This window comes from Emydura macquarii, unplaced genomic scaffold (assembly GCF_026122565.2).
Source record: "Emydura macquarii macquarii isolate MOO-44397 ecotype Brisbane River unplaced genomic scaffold, CSIRO-AGI_Emac_v2 contig_1253, whole genome shotgun sequence".
Taxonomy (NCBI): Eukaryota; Metazoa; Chordata; order Testudines; family Chelidae; genus Emydura; species Emydura macquarii.
In genome coordinates, this window is record NW_027131390.1 from 103,121,394 (window position 1) to 103,142,482 (window position 21,089).

At 43.1% G+C, this 21,089-nt stretch overlaps 1 protein-coding gene across 4 annotated transcripts in view; it reads left to right on the forward strand.

Annotated features, from left to right (window-relative positions):
* Positions 1 to 15,662, forward strand: part of TFCP2L1 (transcription factor CP2 like 1) — a 44,470-nt gene extending 28,808 nt beyond the window's left edge. For all 4 annotated transcript variants that reach the window (XM_067549659.1, XM_067549655.1, XM_067549656.1 and 1 more), the window contains 8 exons: positions 215 to 306; positions 1,833 to 1,881; positions 1,979 to 2,072; positions 3,819 to 3,909; positions 4,612 to 4,712; positions 6,793 to 6,935; positions 9,378 to 9,429; positions 10,375 to 15,662. In XM_067549659.1, the coding sequence (XP_067405760.1) occupies positions 215 to 306; positions 1,833 to 1,881; positions 1,979 to 2,072; positions 3,819 to 3,909; positions 4,612 to 4,712; positions 6,793 to 6,935; positions 9,378 to 9,429; positions 10,375 to 10,412 (660 nt within the window). In that variant the 3' untranslated portion in view covers positions 10,413 to 15,662. The remainder of the gene's footprint in view (positions 1 to 214; positions 307 to 1,832; positions 1,882 to 1,978; positions 2,073 to 3,818; positions 3,910 to 4,611; positions 4,713 to 6,792; positions 6,936 to 9,377; positions 9,430 to 10,374) is intronic.
* Positions 15,663 to 21,089: the final 5,427 nt, after the last annotated feature.

Sequence of the window (21,089 nt, forward strand, 5' to 3'; positions counted from 1 at the left end):
GCTCCTCCTCTCAGTTAGCCGGGGGTGAATTCGCTGACCTTAATGGAGTGACAGTGCCATATGTGCAGGAGGTTGGACTAGATGACCTCCTAAGGGCCCTTCCAACCCTAATTGTCTATGATTCTATGTGGTGAGAGAGAAGAATCGGGCCCCCTGTTTCCAATTAGATGAAAGCCTGCTCTGCTCAGTGTTCCCACTGGCTTTGTTTACGCAGTGTTCTCCGTGGCCAGATTTGCCTTATCAAGTGAACAACGCTCCTTCTCCAAGTTACAACAGTTCTCCAAACAGCTTCAGCCTTGGAGATGGGTATGTAATAAATGCTTTATCTTCTCAGTTGACATGCATCATGACATTGGTTTGATACTGTATAATAGATCAAGAAGCAGTTTAGCCGGGCACTTGACCCGGAACTCTGTACTTACTCCAACTTTTACAGTCCACTCTTCCCCCAAGAATTAATTCCCACAGGGATCTGGCTGCATTTCCCACCTCCTTGGAGTTTAATGTTTGATTACACATTCCTGATCTGTTTGCTGTACTGAGCAGGGGAAGGGAATAATATTTTGCACTGAGAGAGACTACGGGGTGGTCAGTGGAAGCTCTGCTCTGGATGTCAGCAAGGGCAGGATTAGGTCTCAAGTGTTTATAATGGATATCTAGTGAAGCGAATTCTCATTTGAAATATAGTATATGGAAACAGGCTTGAAAATATCTCTGCTCTGCACAGACAGATTTAGGCTTGCGAGGGAGGGGAAAAATTCAGATAGCAAAACCAGATACCAGCAGGCTAGCTGATAGCTCTTCGGAGTGCTCACTTTTATTCAAAGGTAAATAATTAGCTGTACAGGCAAATCTTTGGCTTTTTTAAAAGGCCTCGTCCACACTGGAGGATAAAACTGTTTATTGGAAACATGGTTTAAACCAGTTTGGGCTAACATTGTTCAAATACAGTTTGCCCTGTTTAAAATAATAACCCTGGAGTCAGATCCTGGGGTCCTTCTTTCCTTACTCAGTTTTTGCATAGGCAAACTCCTGTGAACTTCACTGGGAGTGTGATGGAATCAGGGGCTTGGCTCATGGTGGGTAAAACGTTTGTGCCCTGCCCGCATTGGCAGGTCACCCTCTTAGCATGAATGGTGTTAGGATAGCGATTCGCTCTGCTGAAAAGTTAGAGCTCAGAAAGAACTCAGTTTGGTAAGCACAGTTTTCCTCCCAGTATAGGAGAGACCTGAAAGTGTCCTCAGAGTTGTTGTGATGTTTCAGTTCACTACAGAGCTTCAGGGACCTGATCATCCCATCAGTTGCACTTCTGCAAACTCCAGAGAAGCCAGTGGGATTGCATGTGTGCAGCTGATGACCCGTTCAGGGTCGAGGTTAGCTTTATTCTGTGAATGTGACATTGAGAGTAACCATGATGGCTTTCTGCTGCCTGCTGCAGATTAATTCCATGGAAGTGGGATTATTAAATCTGATGGACTTCTCTGTTCCTTCCGCGCCCTTTTCCTTGGTGCACATTCCTCTGGATGAGTTAATGCAAGATCTTTGGGAGGGAGATTAGAAGGCAATAACTTCTCCAACACAGTCCCTCTGCTTTCCATCCAAATGGATTTGAAAAGCAACAACAAAGGGGCCAACGTCAATGAGAGTTTAGCTGCAGAATTTTGCCCAACTGATTTTAAAATACAACTGATCCAATCAGAGAAAAAATGTCAAGTTGACATACAATTCTTGACGGTCCAGACAAGGGGAGGTGGGGAAAGACAACCGACAGTTTTCAGTGTAAATTTTAAAATAACGTTTTTTTCTCTCCCTGCTTTATATGATTTTTTTAGCAACAGTTCTCCAACCCACCAAGTGGAGCTCCTGCCTCCCAGCAACGATGTAAGTACTTGAGATCATGTTAATGTGGTGCTTTTCTTTTTTTAGGACACTGCTGAACAGTTCATTTCAAGACCCTCTTATTCTTTTTGCAATGTAGCACCTCCTTCCCTCTGCTTCTATTCAAGATGTCCAGCAGTGGCTTCATCGTAATAGGTTTTCTCCATTCTGTAGACTCTTCTCAAGTTTCTCGGGTGAGTTTAAGTGGTCCATACGTTTGGTTTTTTTCTGTGACAAGTGTGGATCATACTTTGGAAGTGGGTGGTGTCTGCCAAAGAAAACGGTGAGCTGAGGTTTGGAGGAACCTCGAAAAAAGATTGGGCAGGGTGTCCAAAACTGGATGCTAAAACCTAAGGTTAGATTCCTAAATCCCCATCTAGGCACCTAAATAATCTCAATAGGAGCTGCTAGATACTCAGCACTTGTGTGAATTGGGCTACTTATTTGGGTGCCATAATATGGGTTTGGGAGTCTAATTTTGGGCAGCGTGGTTTTGAAAATCTTGGTGACTGAAATTCTACTCAGTCATTGGTGCATGAAATGTGTGTGGGCTGTTCTCATTTAGCTAGCGTTCACCAAGCATTAGAGGAAGGAACCAGCCATGAATATCTTTAAAGTAAAGGTACGTACTCCTGAGGTCATAAATTTGGTAGTCTGTGGAGACTGAGCTTATTGGTCACATCAGGGGCTTCTTGCATCCCTCTGTCCTCCACACAAGCTCCCTGTGTGCCATCCTCGCAACTCCCTCTGCTTCAGGGACTCTCTCTCTCTCTGCAACTTGTCTACCAATCCCCTCCCCCATCTTGGCAGGGGTTCTGTTTGCCTCCCACTTCCCCTCTCATACCGGGTCCACCCCCTCTTCCCACCCTCCCCCCATGCTAGCAGCTCTGTGTGCACCCCTATTCCAACCTTCCCTCCCATACTAGGGGTTCTGTGTGCCTCCCATGCCAGGATCCTCCATTGCCTGGGCCCATGTACACACACCTGTTCTCCCCTTCCCCTCCCCACCATTTTTAATCTGGGAGGTAAATCCATTCAGGGTGTCAGAGTGTCAACGAGCTAAACTTTGTTAGGAAACTGATCAGCTATTGTTTTGTTGGAAGGTATTAATGGATGCCATCAATCAGATGTTTGATCTTTAGAAAATCGCAGAGGTGCTTGACCCTGTGGCTGTGCTAATCGGAAGGCAGGGACTCCATGTATCACCCATTTTCTTCCAAATCAATAGGGATCTCTCCATTGTTGCTGACTACTTTCTCTAGAGAGACAAGGTGGGTGAGGTTCTATCTCTTATTGGACTAACTTCTGTTGGTGAGAGAGACAAGCTTTCTAGCTCACTCACACAGAGCTATTCTTGTCTCTCACCAATAGAAGTCAGCCCAATAAAAGAGATTACCTCACCCACCTTGCCTTTCTAATATCCTGGGAATGACGTGATTACAACATACTGAAATTTTGAAATTGATCAGATGTGACATTCAGAAGTTGTTGTTACAGACAGACAAAGACACGTCCTCCACAGTCTCGGCCAACCGCAGACATTTTTAAATGTCCCTGTGCAGCAGAGAGCTGTCTTCTACTCATTAGTTCTAGCCATCTAGGGCAGCAAAGGTTGCATGGCCAAATTGTGTTTAGTGTTATTCCATTGAAACCCTATTAACTCATGTGGTTGAGAGCAGATTTTGGCCCACAGACCAGGAATTCAGTCTAGCTTGTGCATTTGGTTCTCGAAAGCACTTCCTTTGGACCACTGCTCCTTACTGGCCATTCTGTGGACTTGTAGAAAATGTGTTGTGAAGGATTGATTGCAGTGCATGCCCTGGAAATGTTAACTATTCATCCAGCATCTCTTAACAGCTCCAATGGTACATGTTTCTTATTATTTGGAAGCTTTTTTGTTTTGTGGTGTTTAACCTCTAAAAATAACCTTGAAATATTAGGTGCTGACTTACTGAAGATGTCCAAAGAAGATTTTGTTCAGATCTGTGGGCCTGCTGATGGAATTCGGCTCTTTAATGCAATCAAAGGAAGGTTTGTACCTATCGCTTCCAGATACTACCATTGACACTTCCATCGTGAAGCCAATGTCTCTGGTTGGAGAGCTTCTGTAAAATCCTCAAAGTAGCCTCCTGAGAGGCGAGTTGGCTCGGGGTTGGCAATGGGCTTTTCACCATAAGGTATGGGTTAGAATATGGGGTCAGAGACGAGTGAAAAGTCAAGCATAATGTGGTTCTTCAGTGATCTGTTTGGAATCAATTAGTGGTCTCCGTGTGCTTCCCAGCAGAGAGACGTATTCACCTCCCATCTGGTACCTATGTTTTTTGTCTCAGCAGAAACCAAGAGTTGAATGGGCTAAAAAGACTAAGCCCACAAAAGCCTCCTAACCCTCATCAGGAGGCAGTGGCTGGCTTCAAGCCAATAAGTGGGGACTTAAATCTTCTATGTACCAAGGACCTCCTGTGAGGTGCTGAGTACCCTCAATCTTATTTGCTTCATAGAAGTGGAAGATGCTCAGCATCTCTTCCAGCATCTCCCAGGATTAGGAAGCTTCTGTTACCAAATCTTCTGGGGCATCTAGTCTTCTGAAACGCTGATGTCAAGATTCCTTTTAACTGCCTATTTATGTAATACACACATGAGTCCACAACAACTGTTCCAGTGTGTTGTGGTGTTGGTGTGAACCGGTTCACGGTGCTAATAACGAATTTAGCCCTTCTGTTTTTAAACCCATAGAAATGTAAGGCCTAAGATGACAATTTATGTCTGTCAAGAACCAGAGCAGAACAGATCTCATCTGCACCAAAAACGAGAGAATGGAGATGGCAATCTGTGTGGTAAGTTTCCTGACCTCTCCTCCCATAAGTGCTAGTCCGATGAGAACGATGCATTGGCTCTGAGCTCCTCATCAGACAGCACCATGTCTGAAAGGTTAAATAGTGGTTCATCCCAGCTGTAATTCCACCGGGCTGGCTTTAGCTCCATTCGAGCATCCTGCCTGCTTCAGCGTTGCAACTTGTGCTGACTTGGGGGCTATGCAGGAAAGGCAAGTGGGGTTTGCACTACCACCTTCCCTTAAGGGATCCCTCAACATAGGGCAGCTTTAATTTCTGCTGGTGGCCCCCCAGCATTCCTTCCAATGGAATGCCACTGAGGAGACTAATTGAATCAGTACATCTTCTCCCAGCTATCCTGGCCATGACCTCCCTCCATCCAGCCCTGCCCACTTCAGGGGTGCCGCTCACCCCCTGCAAGCACTTTGATGGATTGGGGCTTCTTTACACTACTGCCACATTCCCTTCTTTCTGCCACCAGGGGTGAATTTAGCCCTCAGACATCCATGGAGTGGAATGAATTTGGCCTAATCTGTGTAGCCTTCATTCTAGCTTTTATACCACAAGATTTCTGCTGCTGTTGCTTGTAAGTGTCTCCAGTACATATTGAGATCTAACCATGAGGTTTGAAATGCCTGGACTCCCTTGAACCACAGGTTGAAATCCTAGCAAGAGCGACTCAGCCCATCATCTTTCCAAGGAAGATCTGTTTAAATTCCATGCACTTCACTCATGAGGAGTCTGTAGAATTTCAGGATAAGACCTGAGCATCTGTCTGTCTGCACCAGATGGACAGCGAAGATCCCAGAAATGTACATACATGATCACTTGCCCACGCAAGTGAACGTTTCCATTCGCTAACTGAACACAAGCGAGATTCACATGAGTAAATGCCACCAGTTGTGTGCGCCAAGTGACTGTGTCCAAAGAAGTGCCAGGTTGGGACTTGTTTGAAAATGTCTACGTCTACGTGCAGTCTACGTGCAAGTTTTTCAAAGACATAGACCTGTGTTCTGGATCTGTGTGCAGTACATGCACGTGGCTTCCATGGAAGCCATAGAATATCTGAAGACATCTGAGATGGCTCCAAAGTCAGACTATATCCCTTTGTTCTAAGCCAGTCTTCAAATGCCAACACAGAAACCAGACACGGGATTATGGAAAGTGGTTTTTTTTTGTTTTGTTTTTTCCGGAAGTACCTAAACTTCTAATGGTCAGAAGAATCTCAAAGCTTATAAAGTTCTGCTGGTCCCAAGTGTCTTCACAGAAATCTCTTCAAAAGACAAATGTGAACAAATGATGCTGGAAATGCTTTAATAGCGTTTGCAAACTTGAGTGCTACCTTTATGTGGCTTTTCTACAAAATTGTAATATAAGAATACAGTGGGTCTGCTTTTTAAAGAGCAACGTTGTCAGACATTACCAGCTGTTGGTATCTGTCCTACTGACGTTCTCTCCTCACACCTAAAATGGGAAGTAACTGATAACACCACATGGGAGGTGTTGACTTTTTAATGGCAACGGTTGTACTTTAGTAAACTGTTCCAGTCAATAGCATTTGAAGAATGGATGCAAGACTCTGCCCTTTTGAGGCACGCAAGAGAATAGTGGGGCCTGGAGGATAGGACACAGTATTGGGCATCAGGGGACCCAGGTTCTGTTCTGGGTTCTGCTTTGAGATCTATGCCTGCAGAGAATTATACAAGTGCTAAGCTTTTTTTCTTATTAATATAGAAACTCATTCATCTTCCTGTAGCTCAGACGAATTCTCCTTCAGATATAGCCAAACTGCCAAAATGGGGTCAGGAGAATCACGATTCCCTAAGAACATCAGTTAGCACTCGGACAAAGGGGGTGTCATTTAGCGTCTTGTGATATGTGGTTTTACTGGCAGTTCAAGTCTTTCTGCGGGCAATCCAGGACCAAAAACTGAACTTACCTTCTTGCATGCAATGAAATAAATAGTGGCCATTTGACTTATACCAGCTCCAGATCTGGCCCTTAATCTTTACATCCAGTGCATTCATTGAAGTCAAGCTTTTTGGCTGTATGTATGAAAGCTTGTTTCCCTTAATTATTGCAGTATATCATGCAGTCTTCCTGGAAGAGCTGACAACCCTGGAATTAATTGAGAAGATTGCAAATTTGTATAGCATTTCCGCACAGCAGATCAATCGGATCTATCGGCAGGGACCGACAGGGATCCATGTATTAGTGAGCAATGAGGTAAGGGGGGTTAAAGCAAACACATCTGATACTAGGTATCAGTTCAAGACAGCTGTCTGACTATTTTTTTTTTTTTTTTTTTAAATTAGGCTGACCTTTAAAACCATGGAAAAGTCTCCAAGGGAGCTAATCAAATTACTAAGTTTAAAAAATTGTCTGACTTTCACAGTTGTCCCAGATTATTTTTTTGAGTCTTAAATCAGAGAATTCAGCTATAGAACTCTCTTTTGATCTTCTTAAAGGAACTTCTTTTAAGTGATATTTGCTGTAGCATGAAAAATATTTTAATTCCAATGAATAGTGAATTTCAAAACTGATCACTTTTTGAGTACCTGATCTGAAAATCACGCCCTTTAGGGCTGGGCACCCAGAAATTGAGGGTGAAATCACTTGGCAGTCACTCTTAAGTCTTGGCCAGTGACTGTAGATATTGAGCCAAAGTCATTGCTTGCTAGCAGTATGTCCCCAACCATGTCCCCAACCTCTTGGCAGTTGTCTGCTTACATAAGCAGTTGTGCCATTTTGTATGTTAATAGTGAATTGCCCCCATTTTTTTTTTCTTTTTTTCTTTAATGACTTGCTCTTTTCATGCACCAGAATCACTTACGGAGCTTCATTTAGATGGCCTGGCACTACACCTGAAAGCAACGGTGTTAAACCAAACGAAGCAGAGAACAGGACTCAAATGGGGCCTAAATTTAAGCCTGTAATGCTTTCTCTGAAAGTCTCCTTGCTCATTTCACCCCGATTAAATCAGAAACCTTCAATGTTGAATAGTCATGAAGTGCTTTGAGGCAACCTCTGAGGGGGGAATTGCCTCAATTACCTCTGGTGTGAGGGGGCCTTAATTAAATACTTAAGTTACTTATTAACAATATCTATTACTTTGTTGTTGGTCTTTTGTGTTCTAGTGGCAAAGTGGCAAAAGTGATGCAAATGAGAGGCATTGAATTAATGGACTTCATGCATCATTAGGTGCACCCCCCTTCCCCCCGTGTGCAATGGAGTCTAATTTGGTGGGGGCTAAAAGGGGAAGTGAGAGAATAAATAGCGGGGGGTTAACTTAGCTGGCGGGGAAATAGAGGTGGAAAGGGAGGCTTAGCATGAGAACTCAATGGAAGGAGAATTGCTCTGCTTGACCCGAGTTCAAGTTTAAACAGGCAGGGTCCAGATTTTCAAGTGTTCAGCACACAATGGGGGCTAGACTCTCAGAAGAGCTCAGGAAGTTAGGCACATCACTGCCTTCGACGGTCTGGGCCTCAGCTCCCATTGCGACACTGCCGGCAAGCTTTCCAGAGGAGCTCATCACTCTGTGCCCAATCTCATCAGTTATTTGGGGATAAAAATGGAAGCTGAACTTCTCTTTAAAATCTGGTTGCTTCTCATGAGTATTTACCTCTACTTGGGTTAGCTACTAACCCTACATGCAGCGATCGCCCTCTTCTCTTTGTGTTTCTCATATGAATTTGGTTAAAGTGTATGTTTGTCTGCTTACAGAGAGGAAGAAACAGGCAAATGTTATATGTAGGCAAAGCAATCCGGTGTATGCTGTCTAGCTTATTTTATTTAAGGACATTACTGATATACCTTATGTTCAGGAAGGATTCCATTTTTCTATTTTTAGGAGCAAACCCTCAGATTCGAAAGAATCGAATGAGGTCAACTATCTACACTTAAATGAGCTGCGTCCTTCCATTGGAAAAATATTTCACTAGTAAATGCATTGGTAAAACTTAAAAGAAGGACCATATCCTCAGCAATTGTAAATCAGCATAGTTCCACTGATGTCAATGGAGCTATACTGATTTACACCAGGTAGGGATCTGATCCATGATTTTTAACTTCCTGACAGCAAGATCTATGGTCCCTGTCAAGCCATCTTGACTTCATAGGGTGTTTGCCACTGACTTTAGTAGTGCAGGGTTAGGCCTCGTTGAAGAGGGGAATAGTCTCCCAATGGAAGTGATAGAAGCTTGGGACATTTAAAACTAGACTGGTGAAAATACCAATAAATGTATAATAATCCTGCATTAGGTGCCAGATCCCAGCTGGTGTAAATTGGCCTAAATCTGTTGAAGTCAATAGAGGTAGGCCAGCTTATATCAGGCAAGGGCTTGGCCCTGAAAGTGAGGTTGGACTGTGTGAGTTGATGTAGCGGGAAAAAATGAATGTGTGTGGTAATCTTTGGACTCGATCCTGCAAGGTACTGAGTGAGCACTTTAGATCTGATCCAGCAAAACACTTAAGCATGAGTTAGTCCCATTGGCTTTCATGGACCACTCATGTATTCAGTTGCTTTGCTGTGTCTTGGGGTAAAGTACTCAGCACCTCGTAGGATCAGATGCTCTGTTGATTGACCTTCCCGTTAAAAGTTACATTGAGCATTGAAGTAAACATCAACTGTTCTGAAGAATTTTTTTTTTTTTTTCCCCTGCCATTCAGATGGTGCAAAACTTCCAGGATGAGTCTTGTTTTGTTATCAGCACATTAAAAGGTACGCTTTTCTCATACTACTTATCATTTTATACAGTTTCTTTCAACTGACTGCAAGGAAAGAGCGGGGGGAAGAAATTCAGAAATGTAAAGGTGGGATATGGTAGATATAAATAGCCAAAAGTTCTGTAAATGATGGTGTCAATGTAAGTAATGTGTAGCAAATAACTCTGTACAAGTCTAATGCATTAATTGACTAAAATCTCTCGAATCTACACTTCAATCCATATTTTGACAAACCTAGACATAACTGAGATGTAATTATTCCTCTTAATGAAAGATTTTATTTTATGAACTACTGTATCCTCTGATATGAAAATCTGAGAGTGAGTATACAGATAAATAAATACTAAAACTAGCTTCTTCATGAAGCTTTTGAAGCCCCAAATCACTTCTACGCTATCTGGGGAAGGGATAACCTTTTTACTGATTTGCATCTCCAGCATCTAGCAGAACTGGAAGGGCAGCTGAATGCATAAGAATAATTACTAGGGCCAAATTCTGCTCTCCATTACACCGCTGTATATCTGGCATTGTTCCATTGAAAATAAATTCTGCTCTCAGTTACATTGAATTTAGGCAGAGTATAAAGTCCCTGAACTCAAAGGCCAGAACCTCAATGGGTGTAAACAGCTTCACTCCATGGAAGACAGTTTACAGTAGGTGAGGATCTGGCCCATATTTTTCTCTGTTTATACTGGTACCACTTTCACATAAGTCCATTGTCATCACTAGCGTAAATTATCAGAATTTAGTCTGTGAGCTCCTATTAAAATTACTTTAAAAATGCTTTTGCTGGAACGTTGGGTAAGAATCCCCATTAATCAGTTGTGGGAGCCGCGTGTAAGCTGCATTAGAGGAAAGCGCAGAATGTTACATTTCTGTACTTTTTTTATATAAAAAAATGGCAATAATCTTTGCACTGAAAAGCACTTTGCTATTACAGCTGAAAGCAACGATGGCTATCACATCATTTTAAAATGACCACTTGGCCTAGCAGGACTGTAACAGCCTAACACTACGATGCCTCACCAAGATTGCTGCAACCCAGACTGGAAACATGAAGGTCCATTTGGATAAAACGCTCCCATGAACTGCAAAATACCAAAGGTCTTAAGGAAAAACAAACTTCATAGACAAGCGGCTTTTTGAGAATGGAGATGAGAGTATCTTCAGAGAGTCTGTGTATTTTTCTTCCTCTTCCTTCCTCTTTAGATTTTTAAGGTGTTGAGACTTCTGCTTATTGCTCAAACATCTGCCTTTTTCTAAAGGGAAATGCAAAATGAAATGTAGCTTCCATGGCTGGAACTGGTTTATCTAGAGTTCCTTCTGAGTACTCTCTTGCATTCAGTACCAGTTTCATCTCAGACACAAACATCGTTTGGCCATAGCTCTTATCCTCTTTCTAGGCAGAGGATTATGGGTGGGATCCACAAAGGGACGTAAGCGTTACAACATTGTGCATCGTAGCACCTAGAAAATCACTGGACAACGTCACAATCCACAAAAACCACGTTAGGTGCCTAGGCTCCCTGCACGATGAATGAGGAGAGAGAGACACCTTAGACTGTGATCCACAAAGCCAACACGCTGCATGGTGGCAACTATCTTGGCTAGTGATTCATAAACTGGGGGAACACAGGCGCTTGGCTGCGCATGTGGGACCCAAATCAAAACAGCTGGAGGGGGAGGGAGGAAGAGGAAGATCTCCCTTATCTTTTAGCCTGGTGGATAGGGTACTATCACAAGATGTGGGAGTTCCCTGTTCAGATCCTCTCAGGTGAGGTCTCTAACCCCCAGGCTATAGAAAATTTTCATGTGGGGTTTCCTCCATTTTTCCTGTTGAAGTTGTTCTGCTTTGAGTAAACAATGGAATGCTTCAATATTAATCGGGTCAGAAAAAAACGGACTTAGGGATCGAAGTATCTGCGTGCATCGCATCCTGTGTTCCTATAAGTCAATTATGGTTGTTTGTGATTCACACTGTATATTGTTCCATTTTTCCTATACCCACTTTCCTTCCCTTCTCAGTGCTCCTGGTGAGAATTTTTTTTGTCCTGCTACCTTCCCATTCAAATTGACAACACAACATATCCTAGGCTGATTTCCCCTGCCCTGTTTTTGGTACCCTGCTAAGCTCTCTCTAAACCTCTTCTCCCGCCCCCATTCTTTTTTTTCCATTCAGCTGTAAGACTTGCTTTCGAAATATGTTTTGTTTTGCCTTTTTTTTTTTTTTGTAGCTACACCTGTTCCACGTTATTACTAGAGGTGAATGTGTATTGTTCCATTTGAACATGCTGCAAGCAGGATTTCCTGTTCCAGAAGGACCTCCACATGGATAGAAATGTACACACACACAATGCGACGATTTTGTGGGATGCAAATAGGACAAATCAACTTGAGGCAAATAGTTCACACCATGTTTTATATATATTTAGCTTAGAATAGCCTCAGTCAGGTAGATCTTTCTTTTTTTGAGAATGTTTTTGAAGTGGTAGATTGACAACTTAACTCTGGATTTATTCCATTCAACAAAAGCTCTTGGTAACTTTTATACTTACTGTAAATATTAGGTTTTAGTTGTGGTAGCTCTTATTTTCTACGTAAGCGATCTGCTGTAACAAACGCACTCTGTTCGTTTGAATCTAAGATCAGGCATTCAGGATACTGCCCCTAGCATACAGCTGCTGTCATTCTTGCTTCCTGCTTGCACGCCAGTATCTACCATTCTCCTTTTCATCTTGATGGACCCGGTCTGGCTCCCCTTAAGTTAATGGAAAGACTCCCATTGATTTCAGTCGAAGCTAGATCAAGCCCTTGCTGCATTTCACTTCTTTTGATGGCTAATTAGCGAAGCTGCTTGAAAATTAGAATTTCCGTCCCGGGGCAATTGATACTTTGCCATGTGCTTTTGCCCTGAGTTGGTCTGAAAAGTTGAAATAGCAAAATGTCATAGGGAACGAAAAGTTTCTAAACACGGCAGTTAGGAAATGTTGAACCAAAATGTTTCAAATTGGAAGTGTCAGAACGTTGCAAAACGAGTTGTACGTCAGGTGCCTCATGCTCCACTTCTTCCCTATGGGCTGGGCTGGACTACAGTTCCCATGATGCATTATGTAGTAGCTTAGCTGGTCAGGGGGCCAATATGATGTGGTGGCACATAGTACATTATGGAAGATGTAGTGTGGCCTGGACTCCAGGCCACAGGGGAAAATGGGGACATGAGGCACTCTGGTGGATAGATTCATTTCTAATGGACGCAAACCAATTTTGATTTTTCAAATAAAATAAAATATGGGGAAAAAAATCAACATTTTCTAATGGGAAATGTTGGGTTTTTTTTTAACAGCAACTGCATTTTCCTGCCCCCCCCACCCCCCCTCCAAAATTACAACAGAAATTTCCTACCTGCTCTAATTAATTAACATTTCACATACAGGCCCAGCCCTTGCCTAATTGGCGGCTATATACACTGCCCCAGCTGAAACCTCTCGTGCAGCAAGGTGGCCAAAGTTCTAGTAGAATGAATTTTATTCAAACAGGAGCAGGGGACTTTGTGCCACTGGTTTTTTTGGGTGCAAGATCTGAACCACGTAGTTCTATCAATCTGAGTGCTCCACTCCCTTATATGGCTTCCTGGACTAAGATGAAGAGCAGAACTGAGACAGTGCCACGGAACGTCTCTGGGCACAAGTTAGGGGGATGAAATGTCTTTGATTTGGAAGTGGAAAAATATATTTTCTGAAGGGGGTGCGAGAGGATGGTTAAGTAGAACGTCTTCCTGCTTAAGAGTTCTGTTGTCCATTAGGCTACTCTCGCCTTCTAGCTGCGGTGTGACCAAAGAGGGGAGAGCGTAGGTAAGACATTAATTTGCATGCCGAGGGTCATCCGAAGCTCACGTCTCATAGATACAACCATTCTCTGTGCTGTATACTTGAAACTTTCTCCTGCTCAAAAGGGTTTAGGAACTTCTTAGAACTAAAGTCAGGTCTTGGTGGGATGTGGGATCCTAAACTGGAGGTAGAAGTAGGCGTAGCTTCAGTTCAGACTCTGGTAAGGGGTTAGAACCTACTCCTCTAACTCATTGGAAAGAGCCTGAGAATACTTTACAATCGGATTCTTCTAGGGGCAGCAAAATCCCCTGCATGACAGTGTGTGAATGTTTGTTTGGAAATGAGGTGGGGGTTGGGTGAGGGAAATGTGTAGGTTTCCTTCTGAACCAAGTGTGGCCAGAAAAGAAATCCAATTTAAAAAGCCCATCGGTGGCTTGAAAATCTCAGCCAAAATGTTCATGAGTCATTAAAGCTCTAGAACTGCAAGTTCTGCTCTTGCAAAGACTTACGTACGTGCTTAATCTTATGCACCGATTCCAGTGGCACTACTCACCATCCATAAAGTTATGCATGTGCTCAAGTCTTCGCATCATCCGGGCCTGTATTTAAAACTACTGTTTTTAACTAGCAGTTTAGGTGCCTGGCAGGTTAATGGTGCCTTACTCTCTAATAAGCCATTAAATGGATAAGTAACAATATCAAGGGTCTGACTTGTACCAAGAAATTCAGAGTTGATTTCTCATTCTGTCCTAAGAACTCACATGTAACTTCCCTAGTGTTAACGCAGCACACACAGTATGTGCTTTGTGAGTTTCCCCTTGATGGGTGGCCCACAACTTCCACTAATCATGGAGATGCCAGATAGCGACTCCATGTTTAAGGTTGTGTTCTAAAATGAGTTTAAAATGGGTGAACATTCTAGTTTTTAGCTAAAAGTAGATGGCTAATTGGTGTGAAGTTTCACACTGGGTTAGTTTTTATTCCCTTTGAGTTTCCTATGTGGTTTCTCTTAACAGTTCTTAAGTAAAATTTGGGTTCTGACTGCATTGTTTCTTCTGCAGTCCTATTTTATATTGTAGAACAATATCTCCTGAAAACGTTGCATGCCTCCATGAAAATAGTTGAGCAAATCTGATGCAATGAGTAGTTTGGTTTTTAAAAATTACTAATTTTGAGTAGAAATCCTACTCTCCTAAAGGTCTGGGACTATAGCAATGCATAAATACAGCCCTGTGAGCAGAGGATACAGAGGGCTTAGTTCTGAATTTTCTGGAACATTTCATTCATGTTATAGTGGGATAATTTATATTCAAACAAACAAACAAACCCTACATTTAATGCAGACTGGTTAATTTACTCCAATGCGCTAGTTTATTTTAGAAACAAATTTTACCCATAAGTAGAGATGGTCACCAAGAAGATCTAGTCAACCCAGAACTTGTACTGATATAACCATTTTGGTTAGAGGTGTGATTTTTTTTATTTTATTTTTTTTAAACTGAAATACTTATACGGGTACAGCCCCTAATGTGGATGCAGTTATACCAGTCTAAAGGTGCCATACACCATTATAGCATTGTTCCTTTCCCAGGCAGGAATAAACTATACCAGCATAAGCACTCCTACACCAGTACAATATTAGGGAGGCGTGTATTGCTTTAATCGGTCTGGTATAGTTAAAGTGGTACAGCTTTTATGTATAGAAAAGTCCTAACTTAATTTTGAAGGAATAATTATAGTTCTACTGGGTTTACGCTGATTCAATAGGAAGCTTGGGTGACTGCACTTGCGTAATGAAAATGTATCAGTACAAATCTGCATAGATGCATCATGGCTATAATGGTGCATTTTAAGAACTTCCTAGTGCGTGATTTAAGGACTACTAGGGGTTTTTAGGATGCCTACAGAGACAGGTTATTAATACAATACATCCTAAAGGCCATATGAGAGTCTGTATTTACTAAAAATATCATCCTGGATAATCCACAGACTGCTGTGATGGATGCATAGACCAGAAATCCTTATCAATACACTGCCAGCGCATACAGGGACATGAGAAAGAGCAATGTTTTTGGGTCAACTCCAGGACCTTATGCAGGCAGCCTCCCCCCACAGCAATTATGGATGTTTTGTCTGAGTAAATTGAGCAAAGACCTCAGATTTTGTCCTCTTGGCTTTTCTGTATGTGTGTTAAATGCCAAAGGAAGGAATCTCCATTATACTGAAATGGTTCTAATTTAGAGCAGATTTGGAATCTATAAAAGTGCCTAAATGTCTGAAACCTCAGTTATAATTTTGCCCTTTGTGTTTTTTTTTTTGTTTTGTTTTTGTTTTTTTTGTTTTTTTAAATCCGAACGAAGGCCCTGATTCATTCTCAAGAGAGTGAGACTTTTGTAATTTACCCATCTTCAGCTTTTCATCCAGAATTTGTACAGTCGAATTTTAGATTCCTGGAGGTGCTAATGAAAACACCCATGGTGGGATCTGCAACAGTCTCAGTGTAATCTCTGGCTCAAAGTGGGATTGATAGGTGTGAAATGGCAGGGTGTGAATGAAAACAATTTGACACCTCTCAGCATGTAACAAGGCATAAAAGTATTCCCAAAACAGAGCCACAGCTGAAACTATTTAATAAATCACCAGACCTACAGGAGTAAGTGTGTGGGGACTATGTGCCTAATTGGTGGTGGTGGTTAGAGAACTCTTGAAAGCACCTAAATATGCATATATTCAGCTTCTGGAGGAAAAGGTACAACTGTGCTGATTTGAATGAGTGCCTGCCTCATGGTAGATACTGATGTGGTTAGTCAAAATGTAAACTCCACTTGCTTACTCAGGTATCCACTTCTTGTTATGTTGACTGGCCAGAATTTAAACAGTCTGAGATGTCTCCTGATGCTTTTCAGACTTCGCTGTAGTTGTGCTGAGTGGAATCTAACGCGATCTAAAATCTCCCTTCAAATACATGGAAGAATATCTATGGTTTTTAAAATCTATGGAGGGCAGTTTCCTAATGTTTTTTATATATATATTATATATATACTGTACGGTGTATACTGACATGTGTATGAGCTAGGTATTTACTGTGTCCTTCGGCTTTAGTTGGCATTCTGCTTTGTTTAATTTCTGTTCACTGTAATGAACTCTGGTTGATCAAGTTTCGTGGCCCAACAGGTTCCTTGGGTAGAAATTTAAAAGTACGTAATCATTGTTGTGGCTTGAATTAAGCTTGGTACGCTTGAAATTTTGTTGCTTTTCCGTGGTATAAACACAGTGCCTTGGTAAAGACAACCATGTTTTTACGTTAATACTGTAATTCTGTATTGCAGCTTCTGGAACGCTGAGTTAAATGCAGTTTCAAAAAAAAAAAAATTGGGCAAAGCTTTGGAATAAAAGCTATTCCCTAAATGGAACAACCACACCGCAACCATCATGGCTTGATAATGTATTGCTTCAATGTTTTCTTGTAATTCTAACGGTCCTCCATAGGAGGATAGCGCTAGGGGGTTTTACTTGACTGTGCTTTCAAAGAAATGTGTGCTCCGATTTTAGTTATTTTCTTCCTCCTTCAGCTTTGAAATGCTTAACTTTCTGTGTAATAAGCCAAGACTACTTTGCTAAGATTATAATATTCTGTTTGACAGCGTGATGTACTCGGAATGCGGCAGAAGTTGTCTGTTAAGATCAGCATCGTTTATATGGATGCATATGAAAAGGCAGACTGGATGTATATTTTAATACAACTGTCTGTTTAAAAAAGGGGGTAGGTTAGTGCCTAATTTTCTGTATTTCAAATACCTATTTTTTTTTGTAATTCCCTAAAATGTATTCAGCTCCCCCATAGATCTTTCAATTGCTTTTTTTTTTTTAAATGGCCTGTATTTCTCTAAATTTGAAGTAATCTTTTGGTTTCCCAGTTTGATTGGGGTCGGTGTTTTTCTTTCAAAGGGCTATGGGAGTTACCTCTCTTCACTGACAATGCAGCCATTGACCAGTAAGTCCATGTGATTAGCGAGGGAGCGAATGGAGGTGGGTAGAATGGAGGCTGAGGCATACCAGTTGTGAGTAATACTGCCACACTTTTTGGTTTTTTTGTACGTGAAATGAAGCATATTTTGCACTGGCTATTGTACTGTTGTACAGAAGAAAAGAAATCTGTATCTAGAATCTGTGCTCCAGACAAAATGCAAATAAACTTGTTTATAAGAAATGTTTTGTCTTATGAACTATTTCGTCCTTTTAAACTTGGCTTGAGATGGAGGGTCCTTTGTGCTGTCGAAGGATGTGCCGACGGCACTACCAGTTTGCCAGGCAAAGCTCTAGATTCATCTCCCTGCCTGAACTGAGCTCTCTGCAGGGACCAAACCTTTGCTCCTGCTTCATGCTGATTGCTCTAGCACTGGAGTGCTTTGCTGGGTCGTGGCCAGGATGTTCACTCAGCCGTTCCACGGGATTCAGCCTGGAAGGAGTGGGCAAAGGAGGCTTTGTTGCCATCACTCCTCCAGTGTGCTGGAGGCCTGGGGTTGCTCTAACTTCACCTGGCTGTGAACAGTCCCTATGGGCCATTCCCACAGCAGGGAATAGCTGGGATATAGGAACACTGTGGGCCTTTGCCCCCTTCCCCTTCCCAGGAACAACTACATGTCTTCTATTCTGCAGACTCCTGCAGAAGGTGGTGGTGGCTGCTGACAGCTCCACTTGTATCGCGGAATGCCAGAGGGGTCCTGGGTGGTTGGATGCTCCTCTCTCACTAGATTGTTTAATTCCCCCGATTTGCATGTAGTTGCTCTGAGTTCCAAGTGCTGTGAGCAAAAGGAGCATAGGGCACCAAATCCTCAGGTGCGCCCGCCAGAGTCCACCAACGCCTGTTCGCTCAGTGAGATCTAACCCGCCGTAGAGCTTGGGCCCTGCCGCTTTGGATCAGTTCGAACTCTGTTGTGGGCTGCAGTGGCATATGTACAGCTAAGTGGCTGGGTGGAGCACCACTGTTACTTGTCCGAGGGCTGGTGATGGAGAGCCACACTTGTGTTAAACCACAGTAGGACGTTTTGGTTTGTTGCAAACAGTTATTTACTGGGGGCAGATCTACACCTAAAATGCTACAGCTGTGCTGCTGTAGTGCTTCGGTGAAGATGCTACTACGCCGATGGGTGAGCTTCTGTTTGGTCTCTCATGGGAGAAGCCCTTCCGTCACCATAGGGTTGTCCACACTGGGGGTTGGAGTGATATAACTGTGTCGCTGGGTGTGGATTTTTCTCACCCCTGAGCGACATAGTTCTACCAATGTAAATTTATAGTGTAGGCCTGGCCTGGGAAATAAAGTGAATCTACAACATAGTGAAATGTTCACATCTAATCTGAGTTGTGAGAGTGGGGAAAAAATGGGCCTAGTTACAAATACTAAGGTCTTTAATAACAGATCAGTGCTTTCAACCACAGAGTACATAACATTGACTTCGGTTTTGCTATAATCAATAGATGAAATGCCTATTTAGAAATCTTGAGAACATAAGTCCTAAAGGAGAAGAAGAGTCCAGCAAAGAACTTACAAGTGAGACAAATGCTCTCTCTCATTTGACAGTCCTAATATGGTGGAACATATTGAAGTGTTGGCAAGAGAGGAGAAGTTGAAACTGATCTAGAGTCTGTAAGTCTTTTAATGTGTGCATAATTAGTTAAACTGAGCAGTGTCTCTAATATATATTTACTAGGCTACGGTTTGAAAGAGAGACATTAATGACGTGCAGTTACGTAACATGGGAATTGGTTTCTGTACGAATAACGCTTTTCACCAGCCAATCTGAGAAGCAAGAACAAGGGAGAAGGAAAGAAGGGGGAAAGGAGATATGCTTCATCAGGAGATCAATTATAATTCCTTGTAGAGTCCTATCAATTATATACTGCTTGGGATGCTGGCCACACTTCTTCAAAGGACGTGGATTGCCGGCGTACGCAGACTCTCCCAAGAGTCACTCAATGACTCAGCTTGTCATACAACATACCAAGAGCAATTTCAATTTGTTCTGTTGACTTCCAGTTAGGAGTGTTTGAATTACAAACCTAGAGCTGCCCATGGATGATGGCAGAGACCATATAAAACAAGGTTTCGTGATGGCAGCCTCTGTATTGAACATGGCTGGGCCCTTGATCAGCTCTCTGAAGAGAAGTGGAAATTGATAAAAGTGTAACCAGTGCATTCTTAAGGGGGAGGGAGATGGTTGTCCATGCTAGCCTTCTTTCTCTTCCTTTAAAATTTCTCATTGAGACCACCCCTGAATGCAACTCCAGCTGCCATTGTTGCTAAGTTCTAGCCACTCAAAGCAAGGTTATGTAGCAGGAGCAGAGACTGTCAGGAGCAGTCAGGGCAACCTTTTCCTCAGAGCACCTTCCTGGCCCCAGAACTGGGCAGGGGAGACTTGTACAGGCACTCTGGGGTGCTAGGGTCCAAGCAGGGCCTCTCCTCCTCCATCAGTCATGTGGGTAGCGGAGAGGAGCCAGCCAGCGACTTCACCTGGTATGACGAGACGCAAGCCAAAGCTGGGCCTTTCCGTCCTTTGCCCATTCCGGTTCAAAGTGTAGCGCGTTCTCTATCTGTGTGCTGTGCCGATTTGGCTGTCTGCTCCCATCCCCCCCCCACTGTCTTCATCTCTGCTTGTCTCCACCTCGGCTCCAGCCCTCTTATCTTCTTCCCCTGCCCCATGCCCCCCTTCTTTGTCTTTCTCTCTGCTTAGCTGATCCCCCTCCTCACTAGACCCACTCCCCAAAAAACTGAGGACCTAAGAGGACATTTGCTGTCACCGCTTTGTTCACTGGGTGTGTTAGACCCAGGGCAGGCCTGGGTCTATCTGGTCTATTTAGCTGATGTCTTATTTCCTTGTATTCCCCTGTCTGGCTGTACCCAGCAGTTGTCCCATGTCTTCTATGTCGATTGTTTTATATGTAGCTTAAAATGGCATCTTAAAGCAACCTTTGTTTGTCCAGCAGCTGATACAATGGGGTCCTGGTCCCCGAACAGGGCTCCTTGGCGCCATGGTAATACAAATAACGTCCCCAGCTGAGTTGTTTGCAGGGATTGAACCCGACACTTCCTGCGCCGAGGACATAAGCTTCTATTGCCTCAGCTAAAGAAGTGGATCAACTAGCCCGGCAGCAGTAGCAGACTCATTAACCCCTGTATGTGAACTAGCCACGAGGGCGTGAGAAGGACATCGCTACGGAAGCACAGGTTACGCTAAGGCTATATGTCTACGCTGCGATTCCCCTGCTCATGGCAGGCATTCTCCACGTAACTAGTGAGAGTATGAACAGCGTGTAGCCATGGTAGCACCGGCATGGGTGAGCTGTGCTGAGTACATACCCGCTGGTTTCAGGCGCTTGGCACGGCTTGGCTCAGCTGTGCTGCCGGTGCCACGAGCATGGCTACTCTATTTATACTCACCAGTTCTCAGTGAGCTGGCGTGTGAGCATTGTGTACGTGAGCAGGGGAATCACACCCCTAATTCGTAACACGGACATAGCCTGAGACGACACGGCAGCCTTTCTAGACTAGTGCTTCCCCTGGTTGTATTGCCAGTGGAGCTGTATTGGTGATACTAGTGGGAAACTTTATTACATTAAAGTTTACTGTAGTTGGACTTCAGAGATCGTTTTCCTCATTCTCTGTCTAAACATATGCAGCGATGTGTCTATGCACTGTTCACAGCTGCTCTGGTTCTCCCGTGGTGACTACATGTCGGTGGTAGATGAAATGACCCCTCCTTGCATATATAAAGTCTGTAATGTACTTTAGGATGCTCATAAAGGTAAGCTATTGGCAGGGTACAAGGCA